General features: G+C 52.2%; 1 protein-coding gene across 1 annotated transcript; it reads right to left on the bottom strand.

Annotated features, from left to right (window-relative positions):
• Nucleotides 1-2,307: 2,307 nt before the first annotated feature.
• On the bottom strand, nt 2,308-3,630 carry LOC138684181 (electroneutral sodium bicarbonate exchanger 1-like). Its single transcript, XM_069777889.1, has 3 exons — nt 3,528-3,630; nt 2,934-3,034; nt 2,308-2,413 (listed from the first exon to the last, which is right to left on the bottom strand). The coding sequence occupies exons 1-3, from the start codon at nt 3,585-3,587 to the stop codon at nt 2,326-2,328; spliced, it is 249 nt and encodes an 82-aa protein (XP_069633990.1). The 5' UTR covers nt 3,588-3,630; the 3' UTR covers nt 2,308-2,325.
• Between the last annotated feature and the right edge of the window lie 22,914 nt (nt 3,631-26,544).

Below are 26,544 nucleotides of genomic sequence, written 5' to 3'. Positions count from 1 at the left end.
GGAGATGAACCTTCAACCACACAACCTAACACCTACAACGCCGGGAAAAAGAGAGGCTGCAGAGGGTCCAGCGGGGAAGGTCGCCGATGTAAAATGCTCTTTGTGAGAGGCAGCACACCCAGCTCACCTCCTTGCTCCTGAGCTGCTCTATCGGAAGCACTGCGTGCAGGACGCTCTGCTCAACAGGCTGTGTCTGTATCTGACTGCCTTGTCCTTGCTACAGCACCGTGTGCTGGGGGAACGCCACGGAGAGCAAGGAGGACGCTCTTTCCCCAGGAGCAACGGAGGGTGCTCAGCTGAGTGCTGCTGCAGGGGCCAAAGTGGAGCAGGCAGGCAGGCAGGGGAAGGCAGGAACGAGGGAGCTGGGAGTAACCGGCCAGTCTGGGAGATGCCCGAGAGGCTCGAGAACCCTGTAAGCACAGGACGAGCTTAGAGGAGGAGGTTCAACGTGAGGCCCTGTGCTTAACCATGCCCTCCAGATCTGGACCTTCTCTGGTTCCCGAGTTACCGTGCAGTTTAACAGCCTGGTGCAGAGATCCTGACTGGGAGATCACTGTACCTCCAGGAGTTAGGGATCCACCTAACAGTTAACCTGAGCGGGTGCAGGTCTGTGCCGCGCTGTACCTACAGCGTGGCCTTCAGGCTGTGTCCCTACACATGTCCCTTGGCCACAGGATAAACGGAGCTCGTTGACTGTAACAGAGGAGCCTCCAGGCAGCTCCTGCTTGGTACCAGCGATTACGCCACCTGCGTGGCCCTGCCGTTATCTAAAGTACAGCAAGAAGTCCGCGCGTGAACATCCTTTACGCATAGAGTTGTTTTCTTCTAAGAAAAGTTGTATAACACCGTGAATGACCAAAAGGAGGAACTTCTCCACAGGCAGGATCTGTACAGTGTGCCAAGGGAAAATCCATCCGGGGTCTGCCCAATGCTGCATGAACGCAGGGTCCCCAGCATCTGAAGGGACCTAAGATTTACTTGCTACCTAGATGCCTCTTCTTGCTGCCTGTATGCCTTCTTCCTGGCTACCTCGCCTCCCAAGATCTTGCCCACCCTCCGCCTACTGGGGAGGGGGGGAATGTTAGAGAGACAGCCTCGATGCTGTGCCAGCACTGCTCAGCCATGGCCAAAACACTGCTGTGTTATCAACAGCTTTCTAGCTACCAGTACAGAGCACAGCACTACGAGGGCTGCTGTGGGGTAAAGGAACTCCAACTCAGCCAGACCCAATACAGAAGGAAAGTGGAGGAACAACAGAGGGGGCAGCCCAGGGACACAGAGCCCCAGGTCTCATCTGGCCGCTCCTGTGACCATACGGTGTATTCAAAATCAAATACCTGAAGTGCTCCCTTAGATGCAGTTTACAGCCAGGGGACAAGAAGGTGGCAGTTCTGCATTTTGCAGCTTCCAGGCTGATGGCAGAGCCAAAGCAAAAAAAAAAAGAAACCAAACCAAACCAGACCAAGAGAGGTAAAACTGGAGCGCAGGGAGCAAATGCTTTTCTTTCACCTTAGGCCAACTGCTCAGACGCTCTCTATGCTGCCCTGCCACAGAGGGCATCCCTCTCGTACCAGTAAGAGACATAAGAGTGAATTAAAGCCAGGACCCCAAACCAGAACAAAAACCCGGTCGTGATGAAGAAGAAAGTGGAGAATGCATCAAATATAACAGAAAATTATTTTGGACGTTCCCAGTTTACATTTGGAAAAAAGAGAAAAAAAAAAAGAAGAGGAATTAGGTATTAAAAGAGCAGCACTGAATGATAAAGCAGTAGCAGTCCCTCTACCACTACAAACCCACACCCCCACACGCACGTACGCACGCAGACTTAACACCACCAAACTCCCATTGACTGTGACGTTCACCTCAGCTTGCTGGTCTAGAGATACTGAATGCCTGAAGCACACCAAGGATAACTGAAAACGTCTGCATGGCTTTAATGGGAATCCTCCAACTGAAACAAAGCGCTTTCTCCCTCCGTCTCCGTTGGCACATCCCCAAGTCACGCTCTCACTCCTCTCCTTCAAAGTCAAGATTCCTAAACGTGAAAAGCGGGAGTGGGGAAAGGCGAAGGGAAGAGAAAAAGAGGGAGAGCATCATCAGTGGAAGACCTGCCAGCTGCTGCTGATTCAGCCCTGTTCGGGGGACCACCCCAGCAGAGAGGAGCTGGTTTGCATGCCACGGTCCTCACTGCCTGTTCCCAGGGACAGGCCGTTTGCTCAGCCTTGCCGGCCAAAGCGTGGGAAAAGCGTAGGCATGCGCCGTCGCTTGCAGAGGAGCACGGTCACGTTCACGTGCAATCCTTTACCTTTTTCCTCCCTGGATTCAAAGGGTTTCTGTCTTCAGAGTGAGAGCCTTCCATACGGTCGTTTGTGACATTTCATCCAGGGTAATAATCTCAGAAAGATCAGTCCTGCAATAAATATTTTAAATAGCAATCCGTGATTATGGGAACTGATGCCACCAAGGGCATTAGCATCAGCAAGAGGAACAGCGGAGCCCCGAGAATCAAAGCTCCGCATAAGCGTGGGAGGTTTTGCTGGATGAGGAGTTTTGGGAGGCAAGCCGGGGAGCCGCAGAGCAACAGCTCTGTGCAAAGGCTCTTGCTGGGGTTTAGCCCCGGTCCGGGTTCCCAAGCCACTGCTGGTACAGATCACGCCTGCAACTCCTCATGTGTAAGTATGAGGATCTCCAGCTACCGTAAAGGCACTGATGATGCAAGGTTTGGGGGTCAAACGCGAGTGCTGCAGCCACTCTGCTTGGGGTCAGAGCCCTGCGATCACCTCCTGCAGCCCTGCCCCCGAATTTGATTTTCCCACCAAGCTGCCTGCTGGTTTCTGTGGGATGCCCCACAAAGAGGCAAGTGGAGAAAACTCTGCCAAACACCTTCAAGCTAATCTTGCCGGGGGTCCTGGCGCTTGGTGGGGCTTTACCTGTCACTGCCTTGCTTTGGGATATCCACGTCACTGGTCTTCCCCACGTTCAGCTGAACTGAACTTGCAGCAGCAGCAGCTTCCATCGCCCTCCTGGACTCCTGATGTTAAAAAGGGACAAATCACGTTCTCTGTCTTTGGTCAAAGTGGAGATAAGCTGAATGCCCAGCACAAACTTAGCAGTCTGCCCTCCCCTTCTGCCCCTTGGCAGCTATAGGTATTAGTGCAGCAGGGGAGAAACCGTTCACTCCAAAGATTTCGGGGCAGGGAGATTGTGTGTTCAAAACACGATTATGAGCAAACCTTGCCAGCAGCAGCAGCAGCAGCAGCAGCATCACCATCTAATAATAATCATCATCATAATGATAATGACCTTTGTGAAAAACAACTCGTTTTAAAAATTACACCTGTATTCAACTGTTCAGCTCACTGCTACTTGAGGAAACAAAGGTTACAACGTGGGATCCAGGCTATTGGGATCTATTTTGACTGAGTGCTGATCTTCCCCCAACGTTTCCAGACAAGCTGTAAGAGAAACAGGCAATCTCACAGCCCGACGGAGATGTCCAGCCCCGAGGACCCAGCAAGCCTTACCTCTTCTTCTTCTCCAGCTTCATTTCTGGCATCGTCCAACTTCTTCTTCCTTTCTGGCATAAGGTCATCCAGAAAGCCGAGCTCTCGCTTTGAGAAGCAGAAATCCATCGCTTTCCGGACAAAGACGAGAGCCAAAACCTTCACGAATAAGAGGGAAGATGCGGTGAGCTCAGAGATGATGCCACCTCTCGCTCCAACGCTGCAAACACCCCGCTGCCGAGCGGCGGCAGCTCTTACCATCATGGGAAAGATGATGGCGGCACGGGACACCTTGATGGTCCAGAGCAGGACGAGGCAGGTCAGCTGGATCACCGTGAACAAATGCACCTTTCGCAAGGGCACGTGCCGCAGGTAGATGAAATCCGGCTGGTGTTTCGCCGGCATCCAAAACAGCTTCAAGCGATCAAAGAACTGCAAAATAAAAGGGAAAGGTTGCCACCTTGGGACTGCGGCAAGTTTCTGGCCCTCTCAAGACGTGGAGGCAGTTTGCAGCATCTCGCTTGCCGTCAGAAATCCTGGATCCCACCGCGTTCCTCCTGGGAGCAGCACCCATTTTCCCTTCGCTCCATCTATCAACCGGCTTGCCCCTGAGAGCTGCCCACCAAACGGCAACTATTCCATGCCATTCCATTATTAGCATTTCTCGGCCCACTGAATCCCCCAGCGAGGATTTCCACCAGTGGTAGAAACTGCCTTCCCTTTGCACTGAATTCCCCCGCTTTCACGTAACCAAACACTGACCGGCCCTAAACCCTGAAACAGAGAGCGCTGAACTTGCCTGGTCCTCCCAGCCCTATATACCTCCTGTGCCTCCACCAATCTTTTTCTTACACAAAAGAGTTTCATTGCTTGCTCTGCGAGAAGTTCTTCCCATGCCACTGCTTTTTTCCCTGCTGCTACGGAGACAAAATACCAGGGAGCCGACATGCTGCACGCTGTAAAAGAGTCCATACCTGAATTCCTCTGAGCGACGACACACCCATGTAGAGAAAGACACCATAAAGCACAGGCATTGGTATAAACTGGGGGGAAAAAGAAAAAAAAAAAAAAAAAGAATGCAATCGTTTCTTTTTCTATATTGCATTTTCAGTATTACCACCCTCTTCCACAGGCACTGCCTAAAATTGCTTGAAGCTTTCCAGCTTCCGTTCAGGCTTAGAGATGGGTCAGATTTTAACCATTAAAGATTTTGTGCGCACGAGTGAGCTAAGGCTCTGCTTTAGGCTGAACTTGGGAGTTACCTCTCCTCAGAATAATCCTGTTTTCCAGAAAGGTTGGAGGAAAATAGGCGATTTCACCCGTGCTACCCTATGCCGCATTCTGTGGCGGTAGAAAAACACTTCTGCCTATTCTTGGGGCAACAGGCAAAGGCCACAGGCCTCCTTTTAGCCTAGAGACGAGATTACTTTGTGGGAGGAACGTGCAAGGAAGCCCACGGGGATGACCTCAGTCTGTTTAGCTCCTGGGAACGGCTGCTCCGGGGCGTTTGGGGAGCAAATTGCAGCCAGTAACGGGCTGCCTGTTTGAAAGAGAGCAGATGTGCTGGTCTGAATATGCTCAACTGTAACCCATAAACATGGGCGGGCCTGAAAGGCACCCGAAAATTCAAGCAGTTGCGTTGCTCGCTCGCCTCGAGCACACCAAACGGGGGCCTGAAGGGCTGCAAAGCCTAACGGAGGCTGGTTCCCACCATGGGTCAAGCCCCAAGGGTTGGGATCACCTCCTCCTCCTCCGCTCCACAACTAACTACTCAGGCCTGCAGAGAGGGGACTGTTTTTCGGTAACCTCCAACAAGCTCGCGGTTGTTGGGTGGTTTGCATTTTCCTCTCACCTTTAACACGGAAGTGAAGAAGACGGAGCAGCCCATGAGCACAAAGATCAGCAAGCCAGTGACTCTCTGCTCTCGTATCCCCAGAAACTTGGGTTGTTCTCCTGGAGCTGAGCAGTCAGACTCTACTTTGAGGCTATTCACGTGGGTGATGGACAGGACGGTCGCAGCCACAAACCAGGGCAGCCCCATCACAGAGCACACCCCGAGCATCACGGCCACCACAAAAAGGTCCAGGTGGTACCCGCATCCTTTCTGCAGGCAGGAAAACAAGAAACAGAGCATCCCATAGCACAAGAGCAAGGAGAACGTCGCAAGTCAGACTCAAACCCTGCTCGAGCACAAGTCAACTTCTTCAGAATTTAAAACAAGAAATGGAAACAAGTGAGGGTGTATGCAGGCTTTGCACAAGCACCTGGCGTGAAAATCTGGCAGGAGTTCAGACACAAGGGATATGGGGAGCTTGTGCGATACATACTTCTCCAAAAAAAACCCACCCACAACCCAAAACCACCAAACCATTTTTTTCACTCACAAAGAAAATTCTACCACTTGCAAGGAAGGTGTGACTCTGAGTTATCCCTGGCAGCGCATCAAAACAATTCATTCCCCGCACCTCCTGCTGCTGCCATTTTAAAACAAAAACGCGCTTCTGTATTGCTCCAAGATTAATTTGCTCCTCCAAAAGGTTGCTCATCTGAACTGCCCTGTCACTTGCTCCCTGCATCATCGTTAATCCAGGAGAGCACCCTGCCACGCAGCCTGACCTTGTCCCAAACCAATGCCTTCAGAAAGCATCGGGAATAAGAGCTTCTCCCCAGACCTGCAGCCCAGAAGGGGCTGGGGCTGGCGTCATCTCTCACAGGCCCTTACCTTCAGCTTGTGCTCCTTCCTGTTCACAATAACGGCACTGATCTGCTGGTCCATGAATATCAAGATGGTGCAGAGCAGAGCTGGGACGAGCGCAGCCAACACCGTCCACCAAGGGTTGGGTCCTATGGGGTTGATGAACCACCCGCGGTCGTCTCTGGTAGGCTGCAACAAAGCCCACACATCAGCATCGTCTCCCAGCCCAGGCACTCCACTGGCTTTCATTTTCCCCTCCCTCCCTGTGTCAGAGCACCTCCCAGCCCTGGCTTCATGTCCCCCTCTCCCGTGGGCTTCAGCAGTGCCAGTCTCCTCTTTGCAAGCACCTCTAGATACTTCTCCTGTAGGCATCTAGTTTTGGGGCCATCTTCTCCTTTCCAGGAGGAAGCAAGGCACTTGGAGGTGGAAGAGGAGATGGTCACACCACCAGCATCTCCTCCAGACTCAGCCCTGCCCTGCCCCGGCATCACCTTGTGGCACCCCCACCTGCCAAAACACCCCATTACCTTGAACGCATGGGGGACCTGGAGCTTCGGCGATGGGATCCCAACCACAAAGTCAAGGAGCACCATGATGACGATGGTGAGGAAAACAGCAAAGTCGCTCACTGTGGACCGTACCTGGGGCAAGGAACCAGAGGTGAAAGGGGCATGGCAAACAGGGCCGTAACGTGAGATGCAAGAGTTGCAGACATCCACAACATTAAGGCTGGTTAACCAAATCCCACCACCCCTCTGAGCACGTGCAGCCTGATCCCTTGCTTAGATACTGTTGCTGTGTTTGTCCCTGTGAGATCTGGTGTCAGACAATAAAAAAAGCTTAATTAGGCAGACAAGGGTTGGTTTAAGTCAAAACCTAAAAATAATAACATTAAAAATAAGAAAACAGATGCCTGCCACTACAGCTACACTCACAGCTACAATGGCAACAAGGCACTGAGGCATCCTTTAGTCCTCAAAAGGAAGCTCCTCATTTGACTCTACTTTCCGCTCGAGCACATAATGCACAGGAGGTAAGGAAAAAAAACCCCAAACCCCAAAACTTTGGGAAACCTGACTTCCTACTACCTGAGGAGGAAAAAAAAAAAAAAATTAAAAAAAATCAAACCCCAAAAATGTTCAGTCTGGGGCAGGTCACGAGGCAGGTGGGAAATGCTACGATGATTTTGCACTCATGGAAATGAGTGCGGGACATCCAAGCTCTTGGAGAGCTTGGCCTGCAAGGCCAACGTTTCCCAGCTTGACCAAGGCGGGGCAAATACTGCTTAGTGCTCCGGGAAAGCCATTTTGGGAAACGAGTGTGGAGATGGACGCTGGCCACCATCTTCTACTTACTCTGGTTAGAAAGTAGTGGCTGGTTTTAAACTTCTTCAAGAAGCTTGACAGGGCAAAGGTGGCGAAGAAGAGGATGCAGCACCAGACGAACACGTCAGGCGTGTAGGGGCCGTCGTGTCCACAGGCAGGTCCTTGAAACTCCCCACGCAAATACCGACATTCCTGGAGAAACAGAGCGTCAGGACACAAAGGCAGTGCACGTGCGGCAGGGAAACCTCGCATAGCTAGGGGGTTTTGAGGATCTTGGTCCAAGATCCACGACCCTGTAACTGCTCCTGCCAATGGAGATTTATATTTAATGAGCAGCAGCAGCTGAACAAGTGACACATCGAACTACAGAGCGGAGAAATGAGATGTGAGGGGACACCATACCACACACCCTCGGCACGTCCTCTGCCTGCCATTTGAGCAATCGTGGCTAAAGACGACACCAGAGGGGAAGGAAACACTGGAAACTCTTGGGGATAGAGAGAGAGGGAAGAGGGAAGGAGGGCTAAAGACAACCATGGTAGGAAAGGAGGAGAAGAGACAAATCGTCCCGTCCCAGGGGAGGGCTCGCAGAACCTGGCCAAGAGGGCCTGAAGGCCACCATAAGAGCCTGCCGCCCTAGGCCCGGGCTCTGCTTCCAGCAACAACAGCCTGAGAGGCTGCTCAGACATGCAAATTTATGCATGTACCTACAGACAGCACTGAACGAGAAAGCAAGGCCTGGGGGGGAGCATTTCCCCTCTGCTCAGGGCTGCTGAGGCCAGTCTGTGTGCTCCATCCAGACTGGGCTCCCCAGGACAAGACTGGCACTCACTGGGGTGAGCCCTGCAAAAGGCCACAAAGAGGATGAAGGGACTGGAGCACTCTTCACATGCGGAGAGGCTGGGAGAGCTGGGACTGTTCAGCCTGGAGAAGGCTCAGGGGACTCTTATCAATGTACACCTCATGGAAGGGAATGAAGAAGAGGGAACCGGGCTCACCTCAGCAGCACCTTCTGGCAGGACAAGAGGCAAAGGGCACAAACCACAAAACATGAAATTAAAGCTGAACACAAGAAAAAACTTTCTGACAGCAACTGTGGTCGAGCACTGCAACCAGTTGCCTACAGAAGTTGTGGTGTCTCCACCCTTGTAGCCCACTCAAAACCTGAGGGGACACGTCCTGGGCAACCTGCTCTGGGTGACCCTGCTTGAGCAGGAGGGCTTGGACTCGATGATATCAAAGGTCCCGAAAACCTCAATGGTTCTGTGAAAGCCACAGACAGAGATCTCTGCCTCAAGCCGAGAGGCAGCAGTCATCAGCCGACTCAGAGGAGCAGGCTGGGAGGCAGCAGGCTGGGAGGCAGCTAGAAAACTCTTCCCAGTTCCTCCCTTGTCATCCCTGCCTCAGGTGTGCAAGCCAGTGCAGCGCTTTGTTGAGCTGCCCAGTTCTCATCCCGCTGTGATTCTGCAGGTAACATTAACACAAAGGAGTGAGAGGGGAAGAGCTGTAGTTAACGGCATGGGAACCTGAAAGCACACGACAACTTTTCCCCAAACGTGGGCAATGTTGCTTAGATTCTGTCACCTATGGAAGAGAAGGAAGACGACAAATGGGCCAAAGGGTTACACAGGAATGAAATACGAGGAAGGTGCAAGAGACATCAAAAACATCGATATGTGCCCCGGAAGACTATTTTGTAGTCAACTGACCTGCCCATACCTGACTGTGGGCATGAGGCCTCCGCTCCGGCTTCCGCTCTTCTCCCCTTCACTGTTTCTTCCACTGCAGCACTTTCTGACACTTCTTTTCTTCTCTTGACCTTCAAAACATTGCAAACTTGGTATTGATAAAATTTGATTTTGACTTTTCTATCTTAGAACAAAAGTCAGACTTAATATACATCCGTGTTTCACAACGTTGTCCAGGCTTACACAACAAAAAAAAACAAAAAATGTCTCAGGAATAAAAGATTAGCTGCCTTATTCAAACAGAAGGTAAGCACTGAGAGGCCATCCAGAGAATTATGCTCAACAGTTTTAAACAAGAACTACTGCTTCCCAGGACATCCTACTTGCTCCATTTTTAGAGGAGGGCCTAGGAACATAATTAGCAGGAACATAATGCTAGCAGAGAGAGTGGGATTTCCTCTGGGGGAATTTGGACAGGACACCTTCACTAATTCCCTCCATCTTCAGACACTTACCTGTATTGAAAACATACCCACCCTGAGATCTCACTAAACAACTACTTTCCAAAGAAGCTTAACTTGGTTGTTTTCGACACATACAGCACTTAGGAAACTACTTCATTATTCAGCAATATTGACCTCATACAGACTCTCACAGCGAAGAAACCATTTGACAGCTCAGCTCAGACTTGCCGAAAACACATTTAACTGAAGCCAGCACGGCTCTCACGTCCTCAGGCAGGACTTCATTCAAAGTCCACTGGAATTGACAGGAAGGTTTCCCTCAACTTGGATGGTTCTAGGTGAGAATTCACTCCCACCTTACACTGCCTGACTGACACCCAGAAACAGGACAACTACAGCATTGCCTAGATATATCTTCTGCTTCTCCAGACTACATGCAATATCACTGTTTTAAAAAAAAAAAACACAACAACACACAAAACAGAACCACACACACAACTTACAAGCTCATCACTGCCCTTGTTCACTTCTTTACCTGTAACAGAGGTATTATAAAATCTGGTGAATATTTGGTGACTGCACTTTCTTTAACCAACTTTATAGTACATTTTTGCATTGCACCGCACATCCTGAGACCAAGATAAATGACTTAAAACAATGCTGGACTTCCATATGATATCTTGAAACTGAAGAACTGCAAATACAGCTCTTTCAGAATTCCTGGCTGTGAATAACACATGCCAGTGGGATGGGGACAATTGCTTTGGACTACTTGTCCATTTGATAAGGGAGACCAGAATATCTACTAAGCGCTCACAAGAAAGACCAGCAGCAGCCTTTCCCAGGGACCAATAATCAGAACAGGAAACAGTAAGAAAAAAACCTCAGTTTTCACAACAGAGGAGGTTCAATGCAGAGTCCCACAGAGGTCTCAGCTGGGGCCTGAGGCTCTTCAGGGAATTCCCAGAAAACCTGGAAAATGAGACACGAGGGAGGTGACAACATTTGCTAATTATACAAAAGACATTATTACCATTATTACTATCATTATTTAGAAAAACAAATGCATTCTTTCTTTAGGAAAACAGAAACAAAGAGTGTGAAATTCAGCATCAACAAATGTAGTCAAGCACAAGGAAGAAAAACACGTGTTCCATATATATATGTGCTGGCTCCAGCCTAGCTACTGACATTCAAGAATGAAGGCTGGGAGCCACTGGGCATTGCTTCATAAAAATACTAGCTGAAGAGTCAGCAGTGGGTGAAAAGGCAAAGAGAAATTCCAGACATTTTCAAAAAGCAATACAGGACAAAAGAGAACACATTGCTATGCTCTATTTCAAATCCATGGTACAGCCATACTGCACGCAGTTTTGCTCCCTCTAATTCAAAGACACAGTGGAGGAAGGGAAAGGGAAAAGCAAGACATAGATTGTAGATGTTTCCAGACATTATCCAAACATAACCACAGTGACTTACCACAAGATACGTCGTGCTGAAAAGAGCCGAGTTCTAGATACATCGTGCAAATGCAGGGATAAGGCACAAGGTGGACATTCTCATGTTTGAATCTCATCTTCGATACTCTCTCCCATTTACTCACATCTGAGAACAACGATAAGACTTAAGAACATAGCACTAACATTTCAAAGGAGCAGGAGTCCTCTTGTAAAGCTTCAAAAGTCATACCACGCTGAACGTATATGCAGAAGGGAGCACCTTACAATCTGTCAGTGTGAACTTGGTGACAAAACGCTCGTAACACATTACAAGAAACACTCATCCAGGTGACACTCTCCCATCAGTTGCTTGTATTAATAGCATTGTGTTTCCTTAACTGTATCTGGCTTCAGTCCTGACATCTTCCCGCAAAAAACAACATGCCAGGCGCTCCCAACCCTGTGAATAAAACCTCATCAGCTTTCCTAACTAAAAAGTAATTCTTTTAAAAATTATTTTTAAAACTGAAAAGGACTAGGATTCACAGGAGTAGCGTCACTACATTCACTTCACAGTTCAAAATGGGAGGACAAAAGATAATTGACATGACAAACGCCACAGATACAGACGTTCCTTCCTGGGGGTGCAGTTCGCACACCTAGGAGCTCATGCATGCAAGAATGGGTGACGCCAGGCAGCAGTCTCCTTACGTGCCTCTGATCTCAGGAAGAAACAGGTAACATAAATACTTTTACTCCATTTGCTAGCAGAAACTAACATCCTGAGGACCAGAGATGGAGCCCAAGATTTGCTTAGATGAAACGCTGACACAATCAGTTCCTTTAAGGGATGAAATTGTTCGTTTGCGTTTGGCTTCAAGGACTCCCACAGCTGGTGATTAACTAAGAGGTATGCTACAGCGAGGAGCCCGACACACAGATTGCAGGACAACTCATCACGCCAGGCCTCTGAGCTTGCAGTTCTCCGCAGGGCCCGGTGCTGGCTGAGCAGGTGGATGGACTTCCCAGTTCTAGAAATACAAGCTCGTGAATCAAACCCTCCTCAAGCACGCAGGCAAAACTGGCTGCGCTTTAGCGAAGCAAACCAACAACGAGGCTTCGGTTGTTTGGGTGCCTCCTGTCTGACGATGCCCTGGGCTACTTTCTCTTCCTGGCAGTAACAGGAATAAGTTGCTCTCATACCTACCAGCTTCTGACAGAGAAAGAGGATGATCTCGTTCTTGCCTGCTAGGACCAGGGGTGGCAATAACGCAGTCTGCCGAGACTGGAAGGGAATGCCTTGGAGGCGGAAACACATGGGTGTTCATTACTCCCGGGCACTCGGAATCACGGGAGGTGATGATGCCAAAGGGCCTGATCTGATTCACAAACTGACACACCTTAGGACTGAAAAGGCTTCTCCTTCAACTAACTTACTTTTCTCTGCAACAACAGCCTCAGGAGAGTAACTTCTTCTTAACCTTTTACACTACAGCAACTACAATATTTAATCCTAATGTACCTTACAAGAAAACTACTGCGGTCTTCTCTGCTAGTGGGCCAACGCTGCTGCGCCTGTAAGGAGCGCTTTACGTTTTATTAACCTTTTGAAACAATGCACTAGCTTTCCTTGCAATCGCATTACGTGGGCTTCCTGGGACTTTATACATACACGTTCATTTTCTCTGGCTAAATCAGATTTGGAACGCAGGGGCGTCCATCTTGAAAACACTGCAAAACATTCTTTTTACATACATCAGCTCTCTGGTGAAGGCAACAACTGAGGAGGATCTTCAGCTAGTGTAAAACTGCAAAGCTCAAAGGAGTCGTACTCCAGCTAACGATCTGCGCACTACTAGGCAGGAATGTCGAATTAAGCAATGCCCAACAGATACAAGTCATTGGACCTTTTCTTTTACAAGTAGGAAAGAAAGGGTACGCAGAAAGATAGTGAAGTGGTCTGTAGAAAATGGATGTAAATCATCAAGATTTCCAAGGATTACTCGAATTGCTTCCTGGAGAGGCCAAAACAAGAAAGGAAGGAAGAATATTAACAAATAGCCACAATTCCACTGTCAAGTACAGTTTTCAGGCTTGGGAAAAAAAAAATTACAGCTTGTAGGAGTCATGGAAGAGCAGGTTCCAGATATTTTGCTTTTCCTCCTCTCCTTCTTCCCCCCGCTCCCTCCCATCACCTTAGAGCACGCTGCCCTAACAGATTCACAGAAATTGAAGTGAATGAATATCTTAACCCTGAATTAACATGGAAGCATTACTACGGAGAGTGGAGGTGTGCTTTTAAATTTAAGAAGTTCTACATTTAAGAAGCCTCCTCCTTGCCAGCACAACACGTGCAGAATTGACCTGTTTCAAAAATAAACATATTCCCCTTTTTCGGAATATTGACCCAATTCAGTTACAAAGGAACTGTAATTCAGCCCCAACAAACTCCTGCTTTATAAATGGGAAACTTTTTCTAGGAATACCTTTCAGTATTTTCAAAAGTGAAAAAGAAAAAATAATTAACCAATAATTTTCTATATCAGTTAAGATCAGCACATTTTCTTCAATAATATTTACAATGCTACTACTGTACTCTGAAGATTTGTTTAAACTTAACTAACAGGAGCATTTTTAAGCAGGCAGTATATTGGTCTCATTTCCTCGGGAATGGCAGGGGCTTTCTTCTGTCTCAGGAAGAAGATGACAACAACAGAACTCATCAGCTGTCACCAAGCTTGGCCACAAAGTAATGGCGTCATTAAAAGAACGTTCCCTGGCTTCCACAGCTATGAGGAAAGCACGTGCAATTGAGCGTTAGATTAGCTGCTACCAAGCTAGCTCACCAGTACTGCCACAGCTCCTGAAAAACTAGGAGGGTCTGACAGCTAGTCAAGCCTGAGAAGTTCAAAGCAGTGGTCAGGTCTGGGGCCAAGAGCGAAACCACGGGTAAGTGCTACTGCAGAACGAATCTGAACAGGAACCAGCAAGGCACGGAGTGCAACTAGCTCCACAAATAGGAGTTTTCATTTGTCCAATTTCAACAGTCAGTAGCTTCTTTGAAGTATTTCTGATAAAAGCATTACTCGCTTACGCTAATGCTGCCTGTTGATGACATTTTTCATTTACGTCCTTTTTTTCACCCTCGTACTCTCCAGAGAAGTTCCCCATTACTCGCACTTGAAATGCTGCATTTGACAAAACGTCCTCCGTCCCATAACAAACAAAAGATTTGCTCGGCCTAACATTCAGCTAAGCTCCCGTGGACCTGCTTCATCTCCTACCTCTAACTCCTTGACAGCACTTTCAGTGGTGTCGAGATCCAGACGGCTGTGAAACAGAGAGAGTTAGTCCCACCCCAGCCAAAAAGCAACAGAGCTACATGCCTTGTAAGAGTTTAAACAACAACAAAACATCATTCCCATTGCACTGAGAAAATACTTTGCAGGCAGATGAATTCCCAGTTTATTGTTCTTAAAAAACATCCAGTCTTCCACAAGGACTGTTTCTTTTCCATTTTATGCCCATTTGTATTTTGTGCGTCTGAGGATACAAAGGATGAGAGATCAGATCTTTTCAGTCAATCCTCACTAACCTTTAGGACTGGGGTTTTTGACAAGGTGCCCTCAAACCAGCACCTCTCTCTTCCAGCCTATCGCAATGCCATTCTGCTCAAGGGACTAAAAGAAGGAACCGGCAGGACGTGTCTCTCAATCCCCTCCACAGTGCAAACCTGCAGAGGAACGGGCCTTCACAGCATTGGAGCTAGGCCCTGTGATGCTGGGAGTTATGGACTGCCTGCATCAAACTGTGTTCCCAACTATTAACTACATCTTTTGTAAGCCAGCTTCTCAAAAGTTGTTTGCTGCCAGGTATCAGTCAACAATAAAATGCACAGGGAGAGAGAAGGTCTCAAAGAAAAGCTGAACCCACTAAGAAGTAAACAAATGTCGCACAAGTGTCACTTGGAAATAAGGAAATAGGGTGGAGTGTAAGGAATTACGGCATGCGAGTATTCTCTGGTATATGGTCTGGCAGGCAGCCATTCTCATATCCTCCACAGTCAGGGGCTCCAGCCAGAACTCGGTCAGAGATGAGAACTTTCCTTCCTCTTCAGAAAGGCCCTCTCCTTGCTTAATATGGAACAAGTTAATGAAAGGAGTTACACAGCGTGCCACAGCAGAAGGACAGATATCACCCACCCAAGACTTACGCTGTGGTCATGAAGTCTTCATGAATCAGCAGGGACACAAAAGTACGATTCAGGAAGGGACGCTGAAGCAGGGATGAGGAGAAGAGGGTGGAAAGAATGGAAGAAAGCAAGGGGCGATGACAAGCTGCCAAACTCAAACAAATGCAGTGCTCTCTCTACCATGAGGAGATCAAACACCTGCAGGCTGCTCAGAAACGTACGCACACTACTGGCAGTGCTGTCCACAGGGATTACACTGAGGGAAAGAGCTTGGTCACAGACAAGAGCAACGTTTCAAGCATCTTCTAAACACCACACAACACCACAAGACAGACAACACACCTTCCTCTCCAAAATCAACACAGAGAACAAAACAAGGAGGAAGGTTAATCCTCCTGGATCTGACACTATTCCAGCAGAATGCTAATAAGGAAAGCTAAAGAAACAACTGCATTTCAATTCAACCCAAAATAAAGTCATGCAGCAGAATTTCAAAGACTCATCCTACTTCTCCAAAGGAAAAAGGAGACTAGTGTGGCACGAGATTTAATGCAGCTTCAGGTCTGGAGACAGCCTAATTCGCGTGGTGTTCATAGCACAGTCTCTTCAATTCTGCAGCAGCTAACAACAGTCACTTCCAGAGTAAAGCCAGGCCCTGGCAATGCCTGTACACATCTCATTGCAAAAGCAAATTCACTCACACTCATAAAACCACTCTCTAGCTCCCTGGCTGCCGACCCCAAACGCGCTCCCCCGCAGGAGCTCCCCGGACCCTGCTCGGGCCACCAGGGCTGGGCTCAGGAAGGAGTTTTTTCCCCCGGGCAGATTGCCACAGGTCCCGGGGGGGTTCGCCTTCCTCTGCAGCACTGAGCACAGCCCCTTGCCGGGGTCCTTGGGGCCATTTCTGGCCAGCGAGTCCCTGCTGTCGCAGGAGCAGGAGTCCAGCTGTGCCCTCCAGCCCCCCGCCTCTCTTCCCTGGGCCAGCTTGGCAGGGGAACCTCACAGACCTCCACGTCTCCAGGTCACCTGCAAAACAAGGAGCCTCAAGGAAGCCGACTCTTCCCTGCTGCTTTTAAGCTGGCACACTTCCGTGGGGAGAAGAGAAAGCCTGGGGGTGTGGGGGGGTGTCTTATCTATCTATCTATACTAATCTGTCTAAAGCTGCTGGGAGGGAATGAAGATGAGGGAGCCAGGCTCTTCTCAAGAGTGCCCACTGAGAGCACCAGAGGCAACAGGCACAAATTAAAACACATGATATGCTCCAGCTGCACATGAGAAAACAACTTTTTCCTGTCCACATGGTCAAACACTGGCACAGGTTGCCCAGGGAGTTTGCAGAGTCTCTGTCCTTGGTGATGTTCAAAACCCAAGGGCACACTCTCCCAGGCAACCTGCTCTAGGTGAGCCTGCTTGAGCAGGCGGGTTGGACCAGAGGAACTCTACAGGTCCCTTCCAACCTCCACCCTCCTGTGTGAGTCTGTGCTTTGGTTTCACTCCTAAAGCACCTGAACTCAGCCCTGATGCCTACTGGAAAGGGTGCTGGGGCAAGGCAAGATCCCAGACACCCCCCCGAGGGTTCATCACAAAACCCCATCTACCTAGTCCAGAATATCGTATGGCAGACACACTCAGAAGAGAGAAAAGATCCTTTTATTGCAAACATCAACTGCGGCGGGGGGCGGGCCCGGGAGTCACAGGGCTTCAGCCAGTAACAGGGAAACGGCACCTACAACGACAGAGTCAGAGAGCACTGATAAACCCATGAAGGCAGGAATAGGCAGGACTTGGTTCCCCTTTCTTTGGGGAACACCGCTGATGAGGAATTGCTCATAGCCCAGAAGAGAGACCTATGGCTGGCATCAACCAGGGGACGGCTCTGGCGCCTTATCCCCACGGGTAATGCCCTTAGAGACCTGCGTGCGTGCACAGATGCACAGGGCCCCTGTGCCACACAGCAGGGCTCGATGGGGAGCCCCTGGGGAGCGGCCATGGAGTTATTTCCAAGCCCCCCCCTTGCCAGCGGGTCGGACTGACTTGGAGCAGCGCTGAGAGTTGGGAAAGATGGGCAGCAGAGCCTGGTACACACCTGGGCTTCTTGACCTGCTGGACCTTCCTGCTTCTTTTAAGTCCCCATCTCTTTCTCTCTTCCTTCTTTTCTTTTCTTTTCTCGTTGGCATTCCTTCTCCTCTGCCCAGGCCTGTTTTCTCTTTCTTTTCTTTCCGTTTTCCTTTTCCTGGGGGGAGCCTGCAAACCTTTCCATCCCACAGTATGATTAGGTAGGTAAAGCCAGGATCAACTAGAATCAGTTCTTGATTTACCCAAAGCTGACTCATTTTACCTTCTTTCCTCTGAAACGCTCTTTAGTCCTTCTGTGCATCCCAGGGAGTCTACTGTGGTCCCTGGGGTGGTTGCAGCCAAAGCAACGGGTGCCTACAACAGAAATGTCAGAGTCAGCAGGTGGCAAGGGACACCCTGGAGTAGCAGGCGACTGTTTGGCAAAATGCTGCCTTAGCCCTGCAGAGAAGATCCCTTTGGCTGGTTTGCATTAGCCCTTTCTTCCAAGGGCCTCACTTTGGAACACAGGGTTCACACGGGTGTGTGACACTCGGTTTGTTTCTGGCAGCTCAACAAACACGGGGATACCATGTCTCGGGTAGGAGGGTAGCTCCTGATGGAGCTGCCATACCTCTGCCGTTTCGGACTCCACCACCGCGTCTCCCCCAGCTTCTTTGAGGACGTCCAGCAGAGAGGCGGGTGGTGTGTGCAGCAAGGCTTCTGCCTGGTGGTCCTTGTCTGCTCTGCCTGCAGGGCCACTTTGCTCTTCCAAATGCAGGTCTAGAAAGGAAAAGCACACGCAGCAAAGTGACTCCTTGGAAGTAAAGCACACCTAAAGCAAAACCCACCCAAAGCCCTACACCAGCTGTCTTCTCGACATTGAGGTTTCTGGTACCCCAAGCCCCAGCCTGGGACAGCCCTCAGTTCCTCCTCGTACCTGTGGCTCTGTCCATGGGTGCTGGCAACTCCCCGGCTGATGGACAGGAGTGGCCAGCCATCTCCTCCACAAAGATGTCACCGCAGTTTTCAATGAGAAACGCCACCAGCACGTTCACCTGCACACATCAAACCCTTGGGCTCAACCCAGCTGCCTGAAAATGTATCACGCAGCCTTTCCCACTCCCGACCCTTGCCTCTGTGCAGGCGGCTGTGGTTGTGGGGCTGCTCTTGCAGGCAGCTACCCCACCGGCATTTGCTCAAGAGAGGAGGCAGCCAGGGACCTCTGAGCAGCCAAGCTCGGATGGGCTGGCAAGGCTGCAGCTGGCTGCTCAGTACAGCGCACCTTCTCAGTCACAGCCAGCATGGCCTCGAGGGGGAGCAGGTCCTCGTTAGGTGGGCTCAGCAGATTTGGCCCAAGGCAGATGGCCAGGTTGCTGGCCGTCATTCTGCTGCTGGAGGCTTTGTGGCCGATGTGCTGGAGAAGGGCCAGCAGCCGCTTGAGGAGGAGGAGATGGGCTCCAGGCAACTTCTCGGCCACACTGAGGGAACAGAAACTCAACGTTAATAGAGAAGATGCTGCCCACAGCCGTCCCCAAAGGTTGCCCAACGCAGGGGGGTTGCACAGCTTTCTGGGTGCTCTCAGCCAGCGGTCAGTGCTCCTGCGCTTCAGGAAGGAAGCACGGCCTTGCTTCCCAGCTCCTCATTTCACCCAAGCCCAGGCAAGGGAAGGCTCCCTGTCCATGCCCTTTCCCCCAAAATCTAAGCCCACCCCAGCAAAAGCAAGCTGTCAGAAGACACAGCTTTTTAAGGAGACCGTCCCTTTTCAGGCAAGTCCCAGGCCTCTACCAGGCCCTCCTCAACAGGCAGGCTGCTGCCCACACTTACGCTTTCAGCTCTTCAACCTTCTCCTCCTTGCCGCTCTTCTGCATCGCTGCCATCCAGTCCTCATAGAGGTCTGTCACGAGGAGCTTGGCGGGGATGCTTCGGAGGAAGTCCTGCAATGCCAGGGGCTCCAGGTGAGCCTCTGAACACTCCAGGCCAGGCAGGAGCTCTTCCAGCTGCAGGTCAGAAGCGCTCACCTTCAAGATGACGGCCAGCAGCAGCGCAGGCTGGCTGCCCAGGTCGACATCCGCACCGTGGTCCAGGGCCTCCCGCAGCTCACGAAACTCTGTCTCGCCGGCAGCTCTTCGGAATACCCCTTCTGTCGACGGTCCTTCCTTGTGCAGGACAGCCAGCATCTCCTGCAGGAGGGGCAGGAGGACAGCTGCTTGGCTGAGAAGCTGCCTTCCAACAGCAGTGACCAAAGCACTGCCCCAGATCCTGCTCCTTTCCCCCTGCAAAGGGGGCTGGCACCAGAAGCGTCTTCTGGGGGTGAAGGGCCCAATCCCCCATCCCCGGAGCTCCTGGGGACACCCACCTCCCCTCTGGAGCAGCCGGAGGGAGGGCTGGGGACCCCCTGCCCAGGCTGGTTTACCTGGATGGGCTGGGGCAGGGAGCCATCCTCCCCACAGAGGGCTGCCAGGGGCTGGCCAAAGAGCGCCCTGCTGCAGCCGGAGCCCGCCTGCCCTGGCGCCTGGGCAGCGGCTGGGGTCCTCCGCAGAGCAAAGGGCCAGGGCAGCCCCATCCTCCTCCTCCTCCTCCTGCTGCTGATGCTGTTCCCTCCTTCTGAAAAGGAAAACGAAGCAAGAGCGCGTCAATAGAGACAGCCGGGCCAGCACTCCCGGAGCCTGCCCTGCCTGCAGCACGGTGCTGAGCGGTGCGGCAGGATGGGCAGGGAGCCAGCAGCTGGAACCACAGCTCCAGCTCAGCGGCTCCAGCTTGGAGGCTCCTGAGAGCTGGCATGCCACCGGGACAACCTGTCCCAGCCCTCGCCCTGCCCTCCTCCAAGCTGTGGGCAGCAGGAGAGGCTCTGGGTCCCCGCGGAACCACGTCCAGCGGCTGCTGCCCAGTGGGTGTCCTTGCTCGTCCAGGTGACGTCCTCCCTTGGGGTGCCGCACCTGCATGGCGACACTCAAGGGACAAGTGAGCACAGCTCAACCATTTGCAGGACAATGCGTTTCTTTCCAGAACTCACCTGGTGAGCGGCAAAGTCCCCCAGCTTTGATAGACGGGGCTGTCGGTGGCCCTTGCTTGGGATGACCCTGCAAGAAGCAGGCTGCGCTTAGAGAGCAGCCCCGCAGCAGAAAGGGCCACCGGCAAGCTGCCACCCGGCACCAGCAGCCTGAGCGCGGCAGAGCTGGGACCCTCTGCCCTCCTGGGCTCTCTGCCCCACATGGCAGGTTTCCCCCCAGCGCCGCCAGCGAGGATGTGCTGGCATGCCTGGTGCCTCCCCAACCCTCTGCGCTCCCCGAGTGGCACCGGGGGACGCTCCCTCCCTCCATCTCTGCCTTACAAGCTCACCCCGCTGGCCGCAGACGCCGGCACAGCCAGAGGCGGGTGAAAGGCAGCCCTTCTCACCTCGGCCTGGTCCTCCATCAGCCTCTCCAGGCTCCTGGCGCTGAATGTCCTCCACTGGGCAAGAGAGAAGGAGCAGAGGAAGGTGAGCAGCGATGCCTCTGCTGCTCGGCTGGAGGACCAGGGCTCGGGGACAGAGCCCAGACCGGAGAAACACTCACGGCGTGGCGGCGGCTCAGCTCCTTCTCCAGGGGTCTGAGGGAGGGGAGATGGGTCACGCGGGCTCTCTTTGCTCCTCCTGGTGTCCTGTGCACCGGCAAGGGACAGGGAGAGAGCTGGCTGAGCCCCAAGCCACCTCTTCTCCCTTGTGCGGCAGCTCTGCCCGAGCGAGAGCTGCCGGCAGCCGCGGGGGCACCTCTCCCCAGCTGGGGAGCTGTGTTCCCCCGTCCGGCTGCGCCTGCAGCATCCCCGCGGCTTACCCCAGCAGTGTGCCCACCCACAGCTCCTTCAGTGCCTGGGAGCTGCAGAAAGAGAGGAGAACCAGCGTCAGGCCCCGCTGCCCCCCAGCCCGTGGGCAGAGGCGGACGCCTGTGCAGCCCTGCCCCGTGGGGAAGGACACAGGGGCAGGACGAAGCCCCGCGGGGCAGGACAGAGATGCTGCCCAAGCCCTGGCTCCCCGTGTCCTGCCAGAGCAGCTGCTTTTGCCCTTCTCTTCTGGGGACCCAAAGGGCACCAGGGGATGCAGGACCTGGCAATGCCCCCATCCCTCCCTGCCGGCGTGCTTCCCGCTCCCTGCCCAGGCTCTGCACACAGGGCAGAGGCCGTTCACAGGATGGCGTAGGCACGGTTGGGAACCTCTCCTGCCCGGCCATGTGATGTAGCACCACAACTCACCCGAAAGCGGCAACGCAGGAGCCAGTGGGCCAGATGAGGACGATGGAGGTCCTGTCCTCATCGCTGCCTTCCTCCTCCTCTTTTTCCTCCCCCGCCACCTCCTGTCCACCGCTCAGCACCCACAGCTGGTCCAGGGCCAGGCGGAGCTGTGGGCACAGGGTGGTGCCATGTCTGCAGAGAGGAGAGGCAGGCGGTGAGCTAGAGGTGGCCTCCTGGGGGTCCCCCCGGGCAGAGCCCCGTCCCCCACCTGCCCTTGGGACAGACATCAATGACTGCATCCAGCACCACGGTCCTGGGGCCTGGGGCTGGTGCCGGGGTGTCCCTGCCCTGGGGCCAGGGCCAGGGCTGGGGGAAAGGCAGCTGGGCTCTGAGGGTCTTACTGCAACTTGGCGATCACCAGTTCCTCCTGGAGGAGGAGAAGGCGTCTCTCGCTCCTCTTGCGGCCCCGGGTCAGCCGCACGTCCGCGCTCAGCACCGGCTCGGCGTCGGTGAGAGCCTCCCTGCAGAGCAGAGAGCGGCAGGCATGAGAAAGGCCGCTGCCGCGGGTCCCGGCCGTGCCCCCGAGGCACAGGGAGAGCCCACCTGGAGCCGCAGCAGCAGTTGGCCTGGCCCATCCTGCCCGGGAGAGGAGGACCCTCGCCGTGGACCAAGGACATGGGCCAGTCGGCGACAGCGGGGATGGGAGGCGAGGTGCCGGTGCCGGCGAGGTGCTGCTCGGCCAGATCCTGCCTCCTCCCAGCGCTCCTGCGTGCCAGCACAGCTCCGTGCTGCTGTCTCTGGTGGCTGTGGCCTCCAACTGACCAACATTCCGAGCCCAACGGACCAACATTCTGAGCCCAACGGAAAGTGGGAGGGGCACCGGGGCGAGAGTTCTCTCCAGTATGGCCGTCTCTGCCTGGCACTGGGGAGCCCCGGGCGGGCTGGACGGACCCAGCAGAGGGGAAGGACCGTCTCCCTCCACCTCTTGCCAACGCTTTGCCTACTGCAGCTCAGGAGGCAGTGAGCCGCCTTTGCCCCAGGGGCACTTTTCTGGCTCGAAATCGGTCCACTTGGCGTCCACCATCACCCCAGGTGTCTGCACAGCTGCTTTCCAGCTGGGTATCCCCCAGCATTTACTGGCACAAGGGCTTCTTCGTCCCCAGGTCTCCAGGACTTTGCTCTTCCCCTTGGGGAACTACAGGAGGTTCCCGTCAGCCCCTTTCTCCAGCCTGTCAAGATCCCCCGGGTTGACAGCAGGACCCTCCGGCACGTGAGCCTCTCCTCCCGGTTGTGTGCCACAAGCTGCCGGAGGGTCCGCTCTGCCCCATCTCCCAGACCAGGGAATGTGAACAGGTCCCGCGTGATGCTGCGCAGGGGGGCAGACATGCACTTTGATAGGCCATCACTTGTCACAGGAGGTTCAGAAATTTAGGGGGAAAATCCATATTGGTTTGAGTATTATTTACACAGTGCTTCCCCTTTGTATTCCTGCAAGCTCTTAAAAGGTGTTCAAAATGTCTCCTTTTTCATTTGAATGTCACAGCTCTTCACAGTGCTGATGTTGCTTGTAACATTGGATCGGGTTGTACTCTCGCATAGATCGTTAGGTAGGATGTAGCCTAGATTATTAGGGAGAAGATAGCAGATTATCTGCATTAATTGTGCTAACACCAACGACAGGAGGTTGGGTCTAGCTCTTGAGCCGAAGGATAAAAATCCAAGGCGTCTATTGAACTCAGTGGGCTATTGATCAGCAGATTGAATTCACCATGTTCAAAAAAGAAAAGGGACGTGAGAAAGGCGTATTCCATCTTGACTGCTACAATGCCTGTTTTTGTAGGTATGACGATAAATTATCCATGCCCCTCCCGCCACCCCCTTCCAAAAAAAAAAAAAGGACTAGAGAAAAAAGATTCAACTGCTAGAGCAATGGGGCTTTTAATAGCCAAGTAAATTTCCCCAGATCATTCCCATTCAATGAGCCACTTTGCCTGACATTCTGCCTCTACTTGGTACCAACAGAAGACTCTACTTGTGCCATGCTACGGAAGATGTAGAATTCCTCTCTGATCCAGAACCTTCCACCTACAAGCAAAACCGTGGTGAAGTCTTCCTCCACCTCAACCACTCCCTGGTGCCTCTTCCCCAGGGAAAGTCTTTCCTCTCTCACTCTGTGATCATAGCTGGTCATGGGCAATGCAAGCCCCAAGCCTCAGCCACCGCCCGAGGCCACCAACCCCCTTTAGCCATAAGCAAGCTCTCAAACTCCTTTTGGGCTGCAGGAGAAGCGTTGCTAATAGAAATGGATGCACACGGCACAGTCTATTCCAGAATAGCCACAGCGGTTAAAAGCTTTCCGTGTCCTGGATTGGTGGTTTTCAGGACCAGCTCCTGGGTGCCGTTGCACGAGGCTAGCGATAGCTCTATTTCATGTAGGTAATTCAGGCTTAATCCTTTGTCCCCACAGGCCCAGCAGCACAGAAAGTCACCGTGGGCTGTGTTTGAGCAGCCTGCTCCACTGGACTTGTGGCAAATGGCCGCATCCCTGCTCTTCTGTTGTCCGCGTAGGGTCCTGGTCAATACAACAAGCTGTTTTCCCTGGAAATGACCATCGTGGCTAAAGACAGACTCCTCCTTGTGGACGCCAGCCAAGCTGTGGGAACGTCTCTGGCACCCATGCTGTGCCAGCTTTCAATCCCCAAGAGACTGGAACTGAGGCGGGTCCAACAGGAAGAAAATTTGCAATTGTTACTGAAAGAGGGGAGCGACCACCAGCACTGAAGAGCCATTCATATCCTGCTGAAAGCCACAGGGAAATGCAGGAAAAGTGTGGTGAGCTTAGGCAGGAATACTCCTGTCCGAGGAGCAGCACACTTGGTTATTAAGGCTTTATCCCACTTGGGTGATAAGGCTTTATCCTTGGCTTTCCCGCCGTGCTGACCGCTGTGGCCGCTGCCTGTTCTTTCCTGCCATGCTGGCTGCACCCACCTGTGGGGCTGTCCTTGGGAAGGGCACCAGAGCCGAGAAAGCCCCTGGGAGAGAGGCGGGGAGAAGCTCTTCTCCAGAGATTTGCCAGAAGCTCTCCAGAGCATCCCTTTTCCAGCCCATGAGATGCTCTGGGTGACAAGGGAAGGTGCCCGTCGGTCCAATGGATGAGGCCCTGCAGGGCTCCCATCAGGGTCCTTTGACCTACCCCTCTTCCAGCCACCACTCCAGGGGCTGGGGGTCTCACGAAGGGCAGAGCCCTGTCCCCCACCTGCCGTTGGGACAGACATTGGTGCATCCAGCCATTAAAACCTGCCAAGGCCAGCTAACTAGGAAAAAGAGATGAGCCACACTGCGCATGCCCAAAGGGCGGACACTATGTCAAGGATAACATAAATAAGTATATGATTAGAACAATATAAGCTTGCCTTGCTGTAGGTAACGGTATGCACGATAGGCAGAACGATCCCCCGTGCATCCAGCGCTGCAATAAAGAATGCCTGCTTTCTAAAACTCCAAAATCGAGCCTCAGAGAGTTTCTTCGACCGGCTTTTTCGGTTACGCACCCCTACCTCTGACTGGCAGGACAGAAGAGAAGATCGCTCGGGCACCTGTCCCTTTCACTCGTGCCACTCAAGTCCAGCTTGACCTTGCCCGGGTTTTGCTTTACCGTGTCCTGGTGCCCGCATGGAAAAGGAGCAGGGGAAAGCGGTCTGTGCTTCGAACCAGCGTGCCAGCCTCCCCGTGACATCCCGGAGCACTCCTGGGCGGTCAGCACCATGGGGCCCTCCTATTTCTTCTGGCAAAGTCTCAGCTCCTCCTCTCTTGCTCGCTCCTCCTCCCCCATCCACATGCTCCTTTTCTAGGTGGTGGAAAGCATATTCTGCTTTCCCTGACTCCCACGCAGCCCCTTGGTTTCCAGCAGGCTTCCCACCAGCGCCTCTGCAAGCCTGTTCTTAGGTGCAACCGAAAGGAGAATTTTCTCTTTATTATTCCCACACCTCAGAGGCAATTCTGCTTTCACTGAACTGAATGGAAATTTGTGAGTAAAGATGATGTTTAGATTTGTCTACACTGCCACAGTAGAGTTCACGGGGCCCTGCCCACCTTCAATAAATGTCAGCTTTGTGTTGTGGTTTTCACCGGAGTGACAGCTACTGAACTGGAGAAGACCCATGGGAGAAAATAAACTGATGACAGAAGTTTTGAACGATGGGCTTGGGAACCACAGATGTGCGTGTTTATGGAGTACCTCTCTTTCAATCTCCTGAGAGGATTTTTTCCTCTCATAACTTGAGGAGGATGGGAAGCTTTTTGGTCTGGTGGATTTGGTATTTTTAACTTCACTTTTTACTGTGTTGCGAAAAAAAAATGCATGCAGTCTTACCATTTACATCCCACAGTGTTACCCGCTGGGCAGAAACGTCTGAGGCTTTCACATCTATTCCGTACCTCTGCTAACACTGTGCCAGTCTTGATCTGGTCGAATGAGAGCAGCTACTGCGAATAACGTTCTCGACTTCCCCATCTCCTCACTCTGGTTTTCCTCTGTTTCTCAGGCATATGCTTTCTCGACACTGCCTATGAGGGTGAGAGATTACTAGAGTCCTTCCTTATTCCTAAAGGCATCTGAAAATTCTGTTAGGAGTCACTTGCTGTAAGATTATCTCCTGAAGTCATCACAGAAATATCTAAGATTTTGTAGAAATTCTTTTGAGGCTCAGGAAGGTATGATTCTTCGCTTATGCTCAGTTTCACAAAAGTCTCTGTAGCCTTGGTCTCGTCTTCTTTAATGCTACGTTTCAGGATTAGTGGTTCTCCCACGCAGGGTGCCCTGCTGTTGAATTAGCCAGGCACAGCACAGAACCCTTGGTCTGGCCACGGTGAATACTTTTTTGGATAGGCTCAGATGAGCATGGTGAGTTTATGTTGTTTCAAGGATTTACTACAACATCTGTGCCTTTTTTGACCCAATACTGCAAGCTGTTT

The sequence above is a fragment of the Haliaeetus albicilla genome, unplaced genomic scaffold (assembly GCF_947461875.1).
Source record: "Haliaeetus albicilla unplaced genomic scaffold, bHalAlb1.1 scaffold_38, whole genome shotgun sequence".
Lineage (NCBI taxonomy): Eukaryota > Metazoa > Chordata > Aves > Accipitriformes > Accipitridae > Haliaeetus > Haliaeetus albicilla.
The sequence above is the reverse complement of the archived record's forward strand: the minus strand, read 5'-3'. Positions and strand labels throughout refer to the sequence as shown.

Bases quoted from the DNA above. Each gene is read 5' to 3' on its own strand.
- LOC138684181 (XM_069777889.1), bottom strand. From the start codon at position 3,587: ATGCCAGAAAGGAAGAAGAAGTTGGACGATGCCAGAAATGAAGCTGGA. The intron at 3,035-3,527 runs GTAAGGCTTGCT...TTTTAACATCAG, and splicing joins AAGCTGGAGAAGAAGAAGAG to GAGTCCAGGAGGGCGATGGA. The intron at 2,414-2,933 runs GTAAAGCCCCAC...TATTTATTGCAG, and splicing joins CCAAAGCAAGGCAGTGACAG to GACTGATCTTTCTGAGATTA.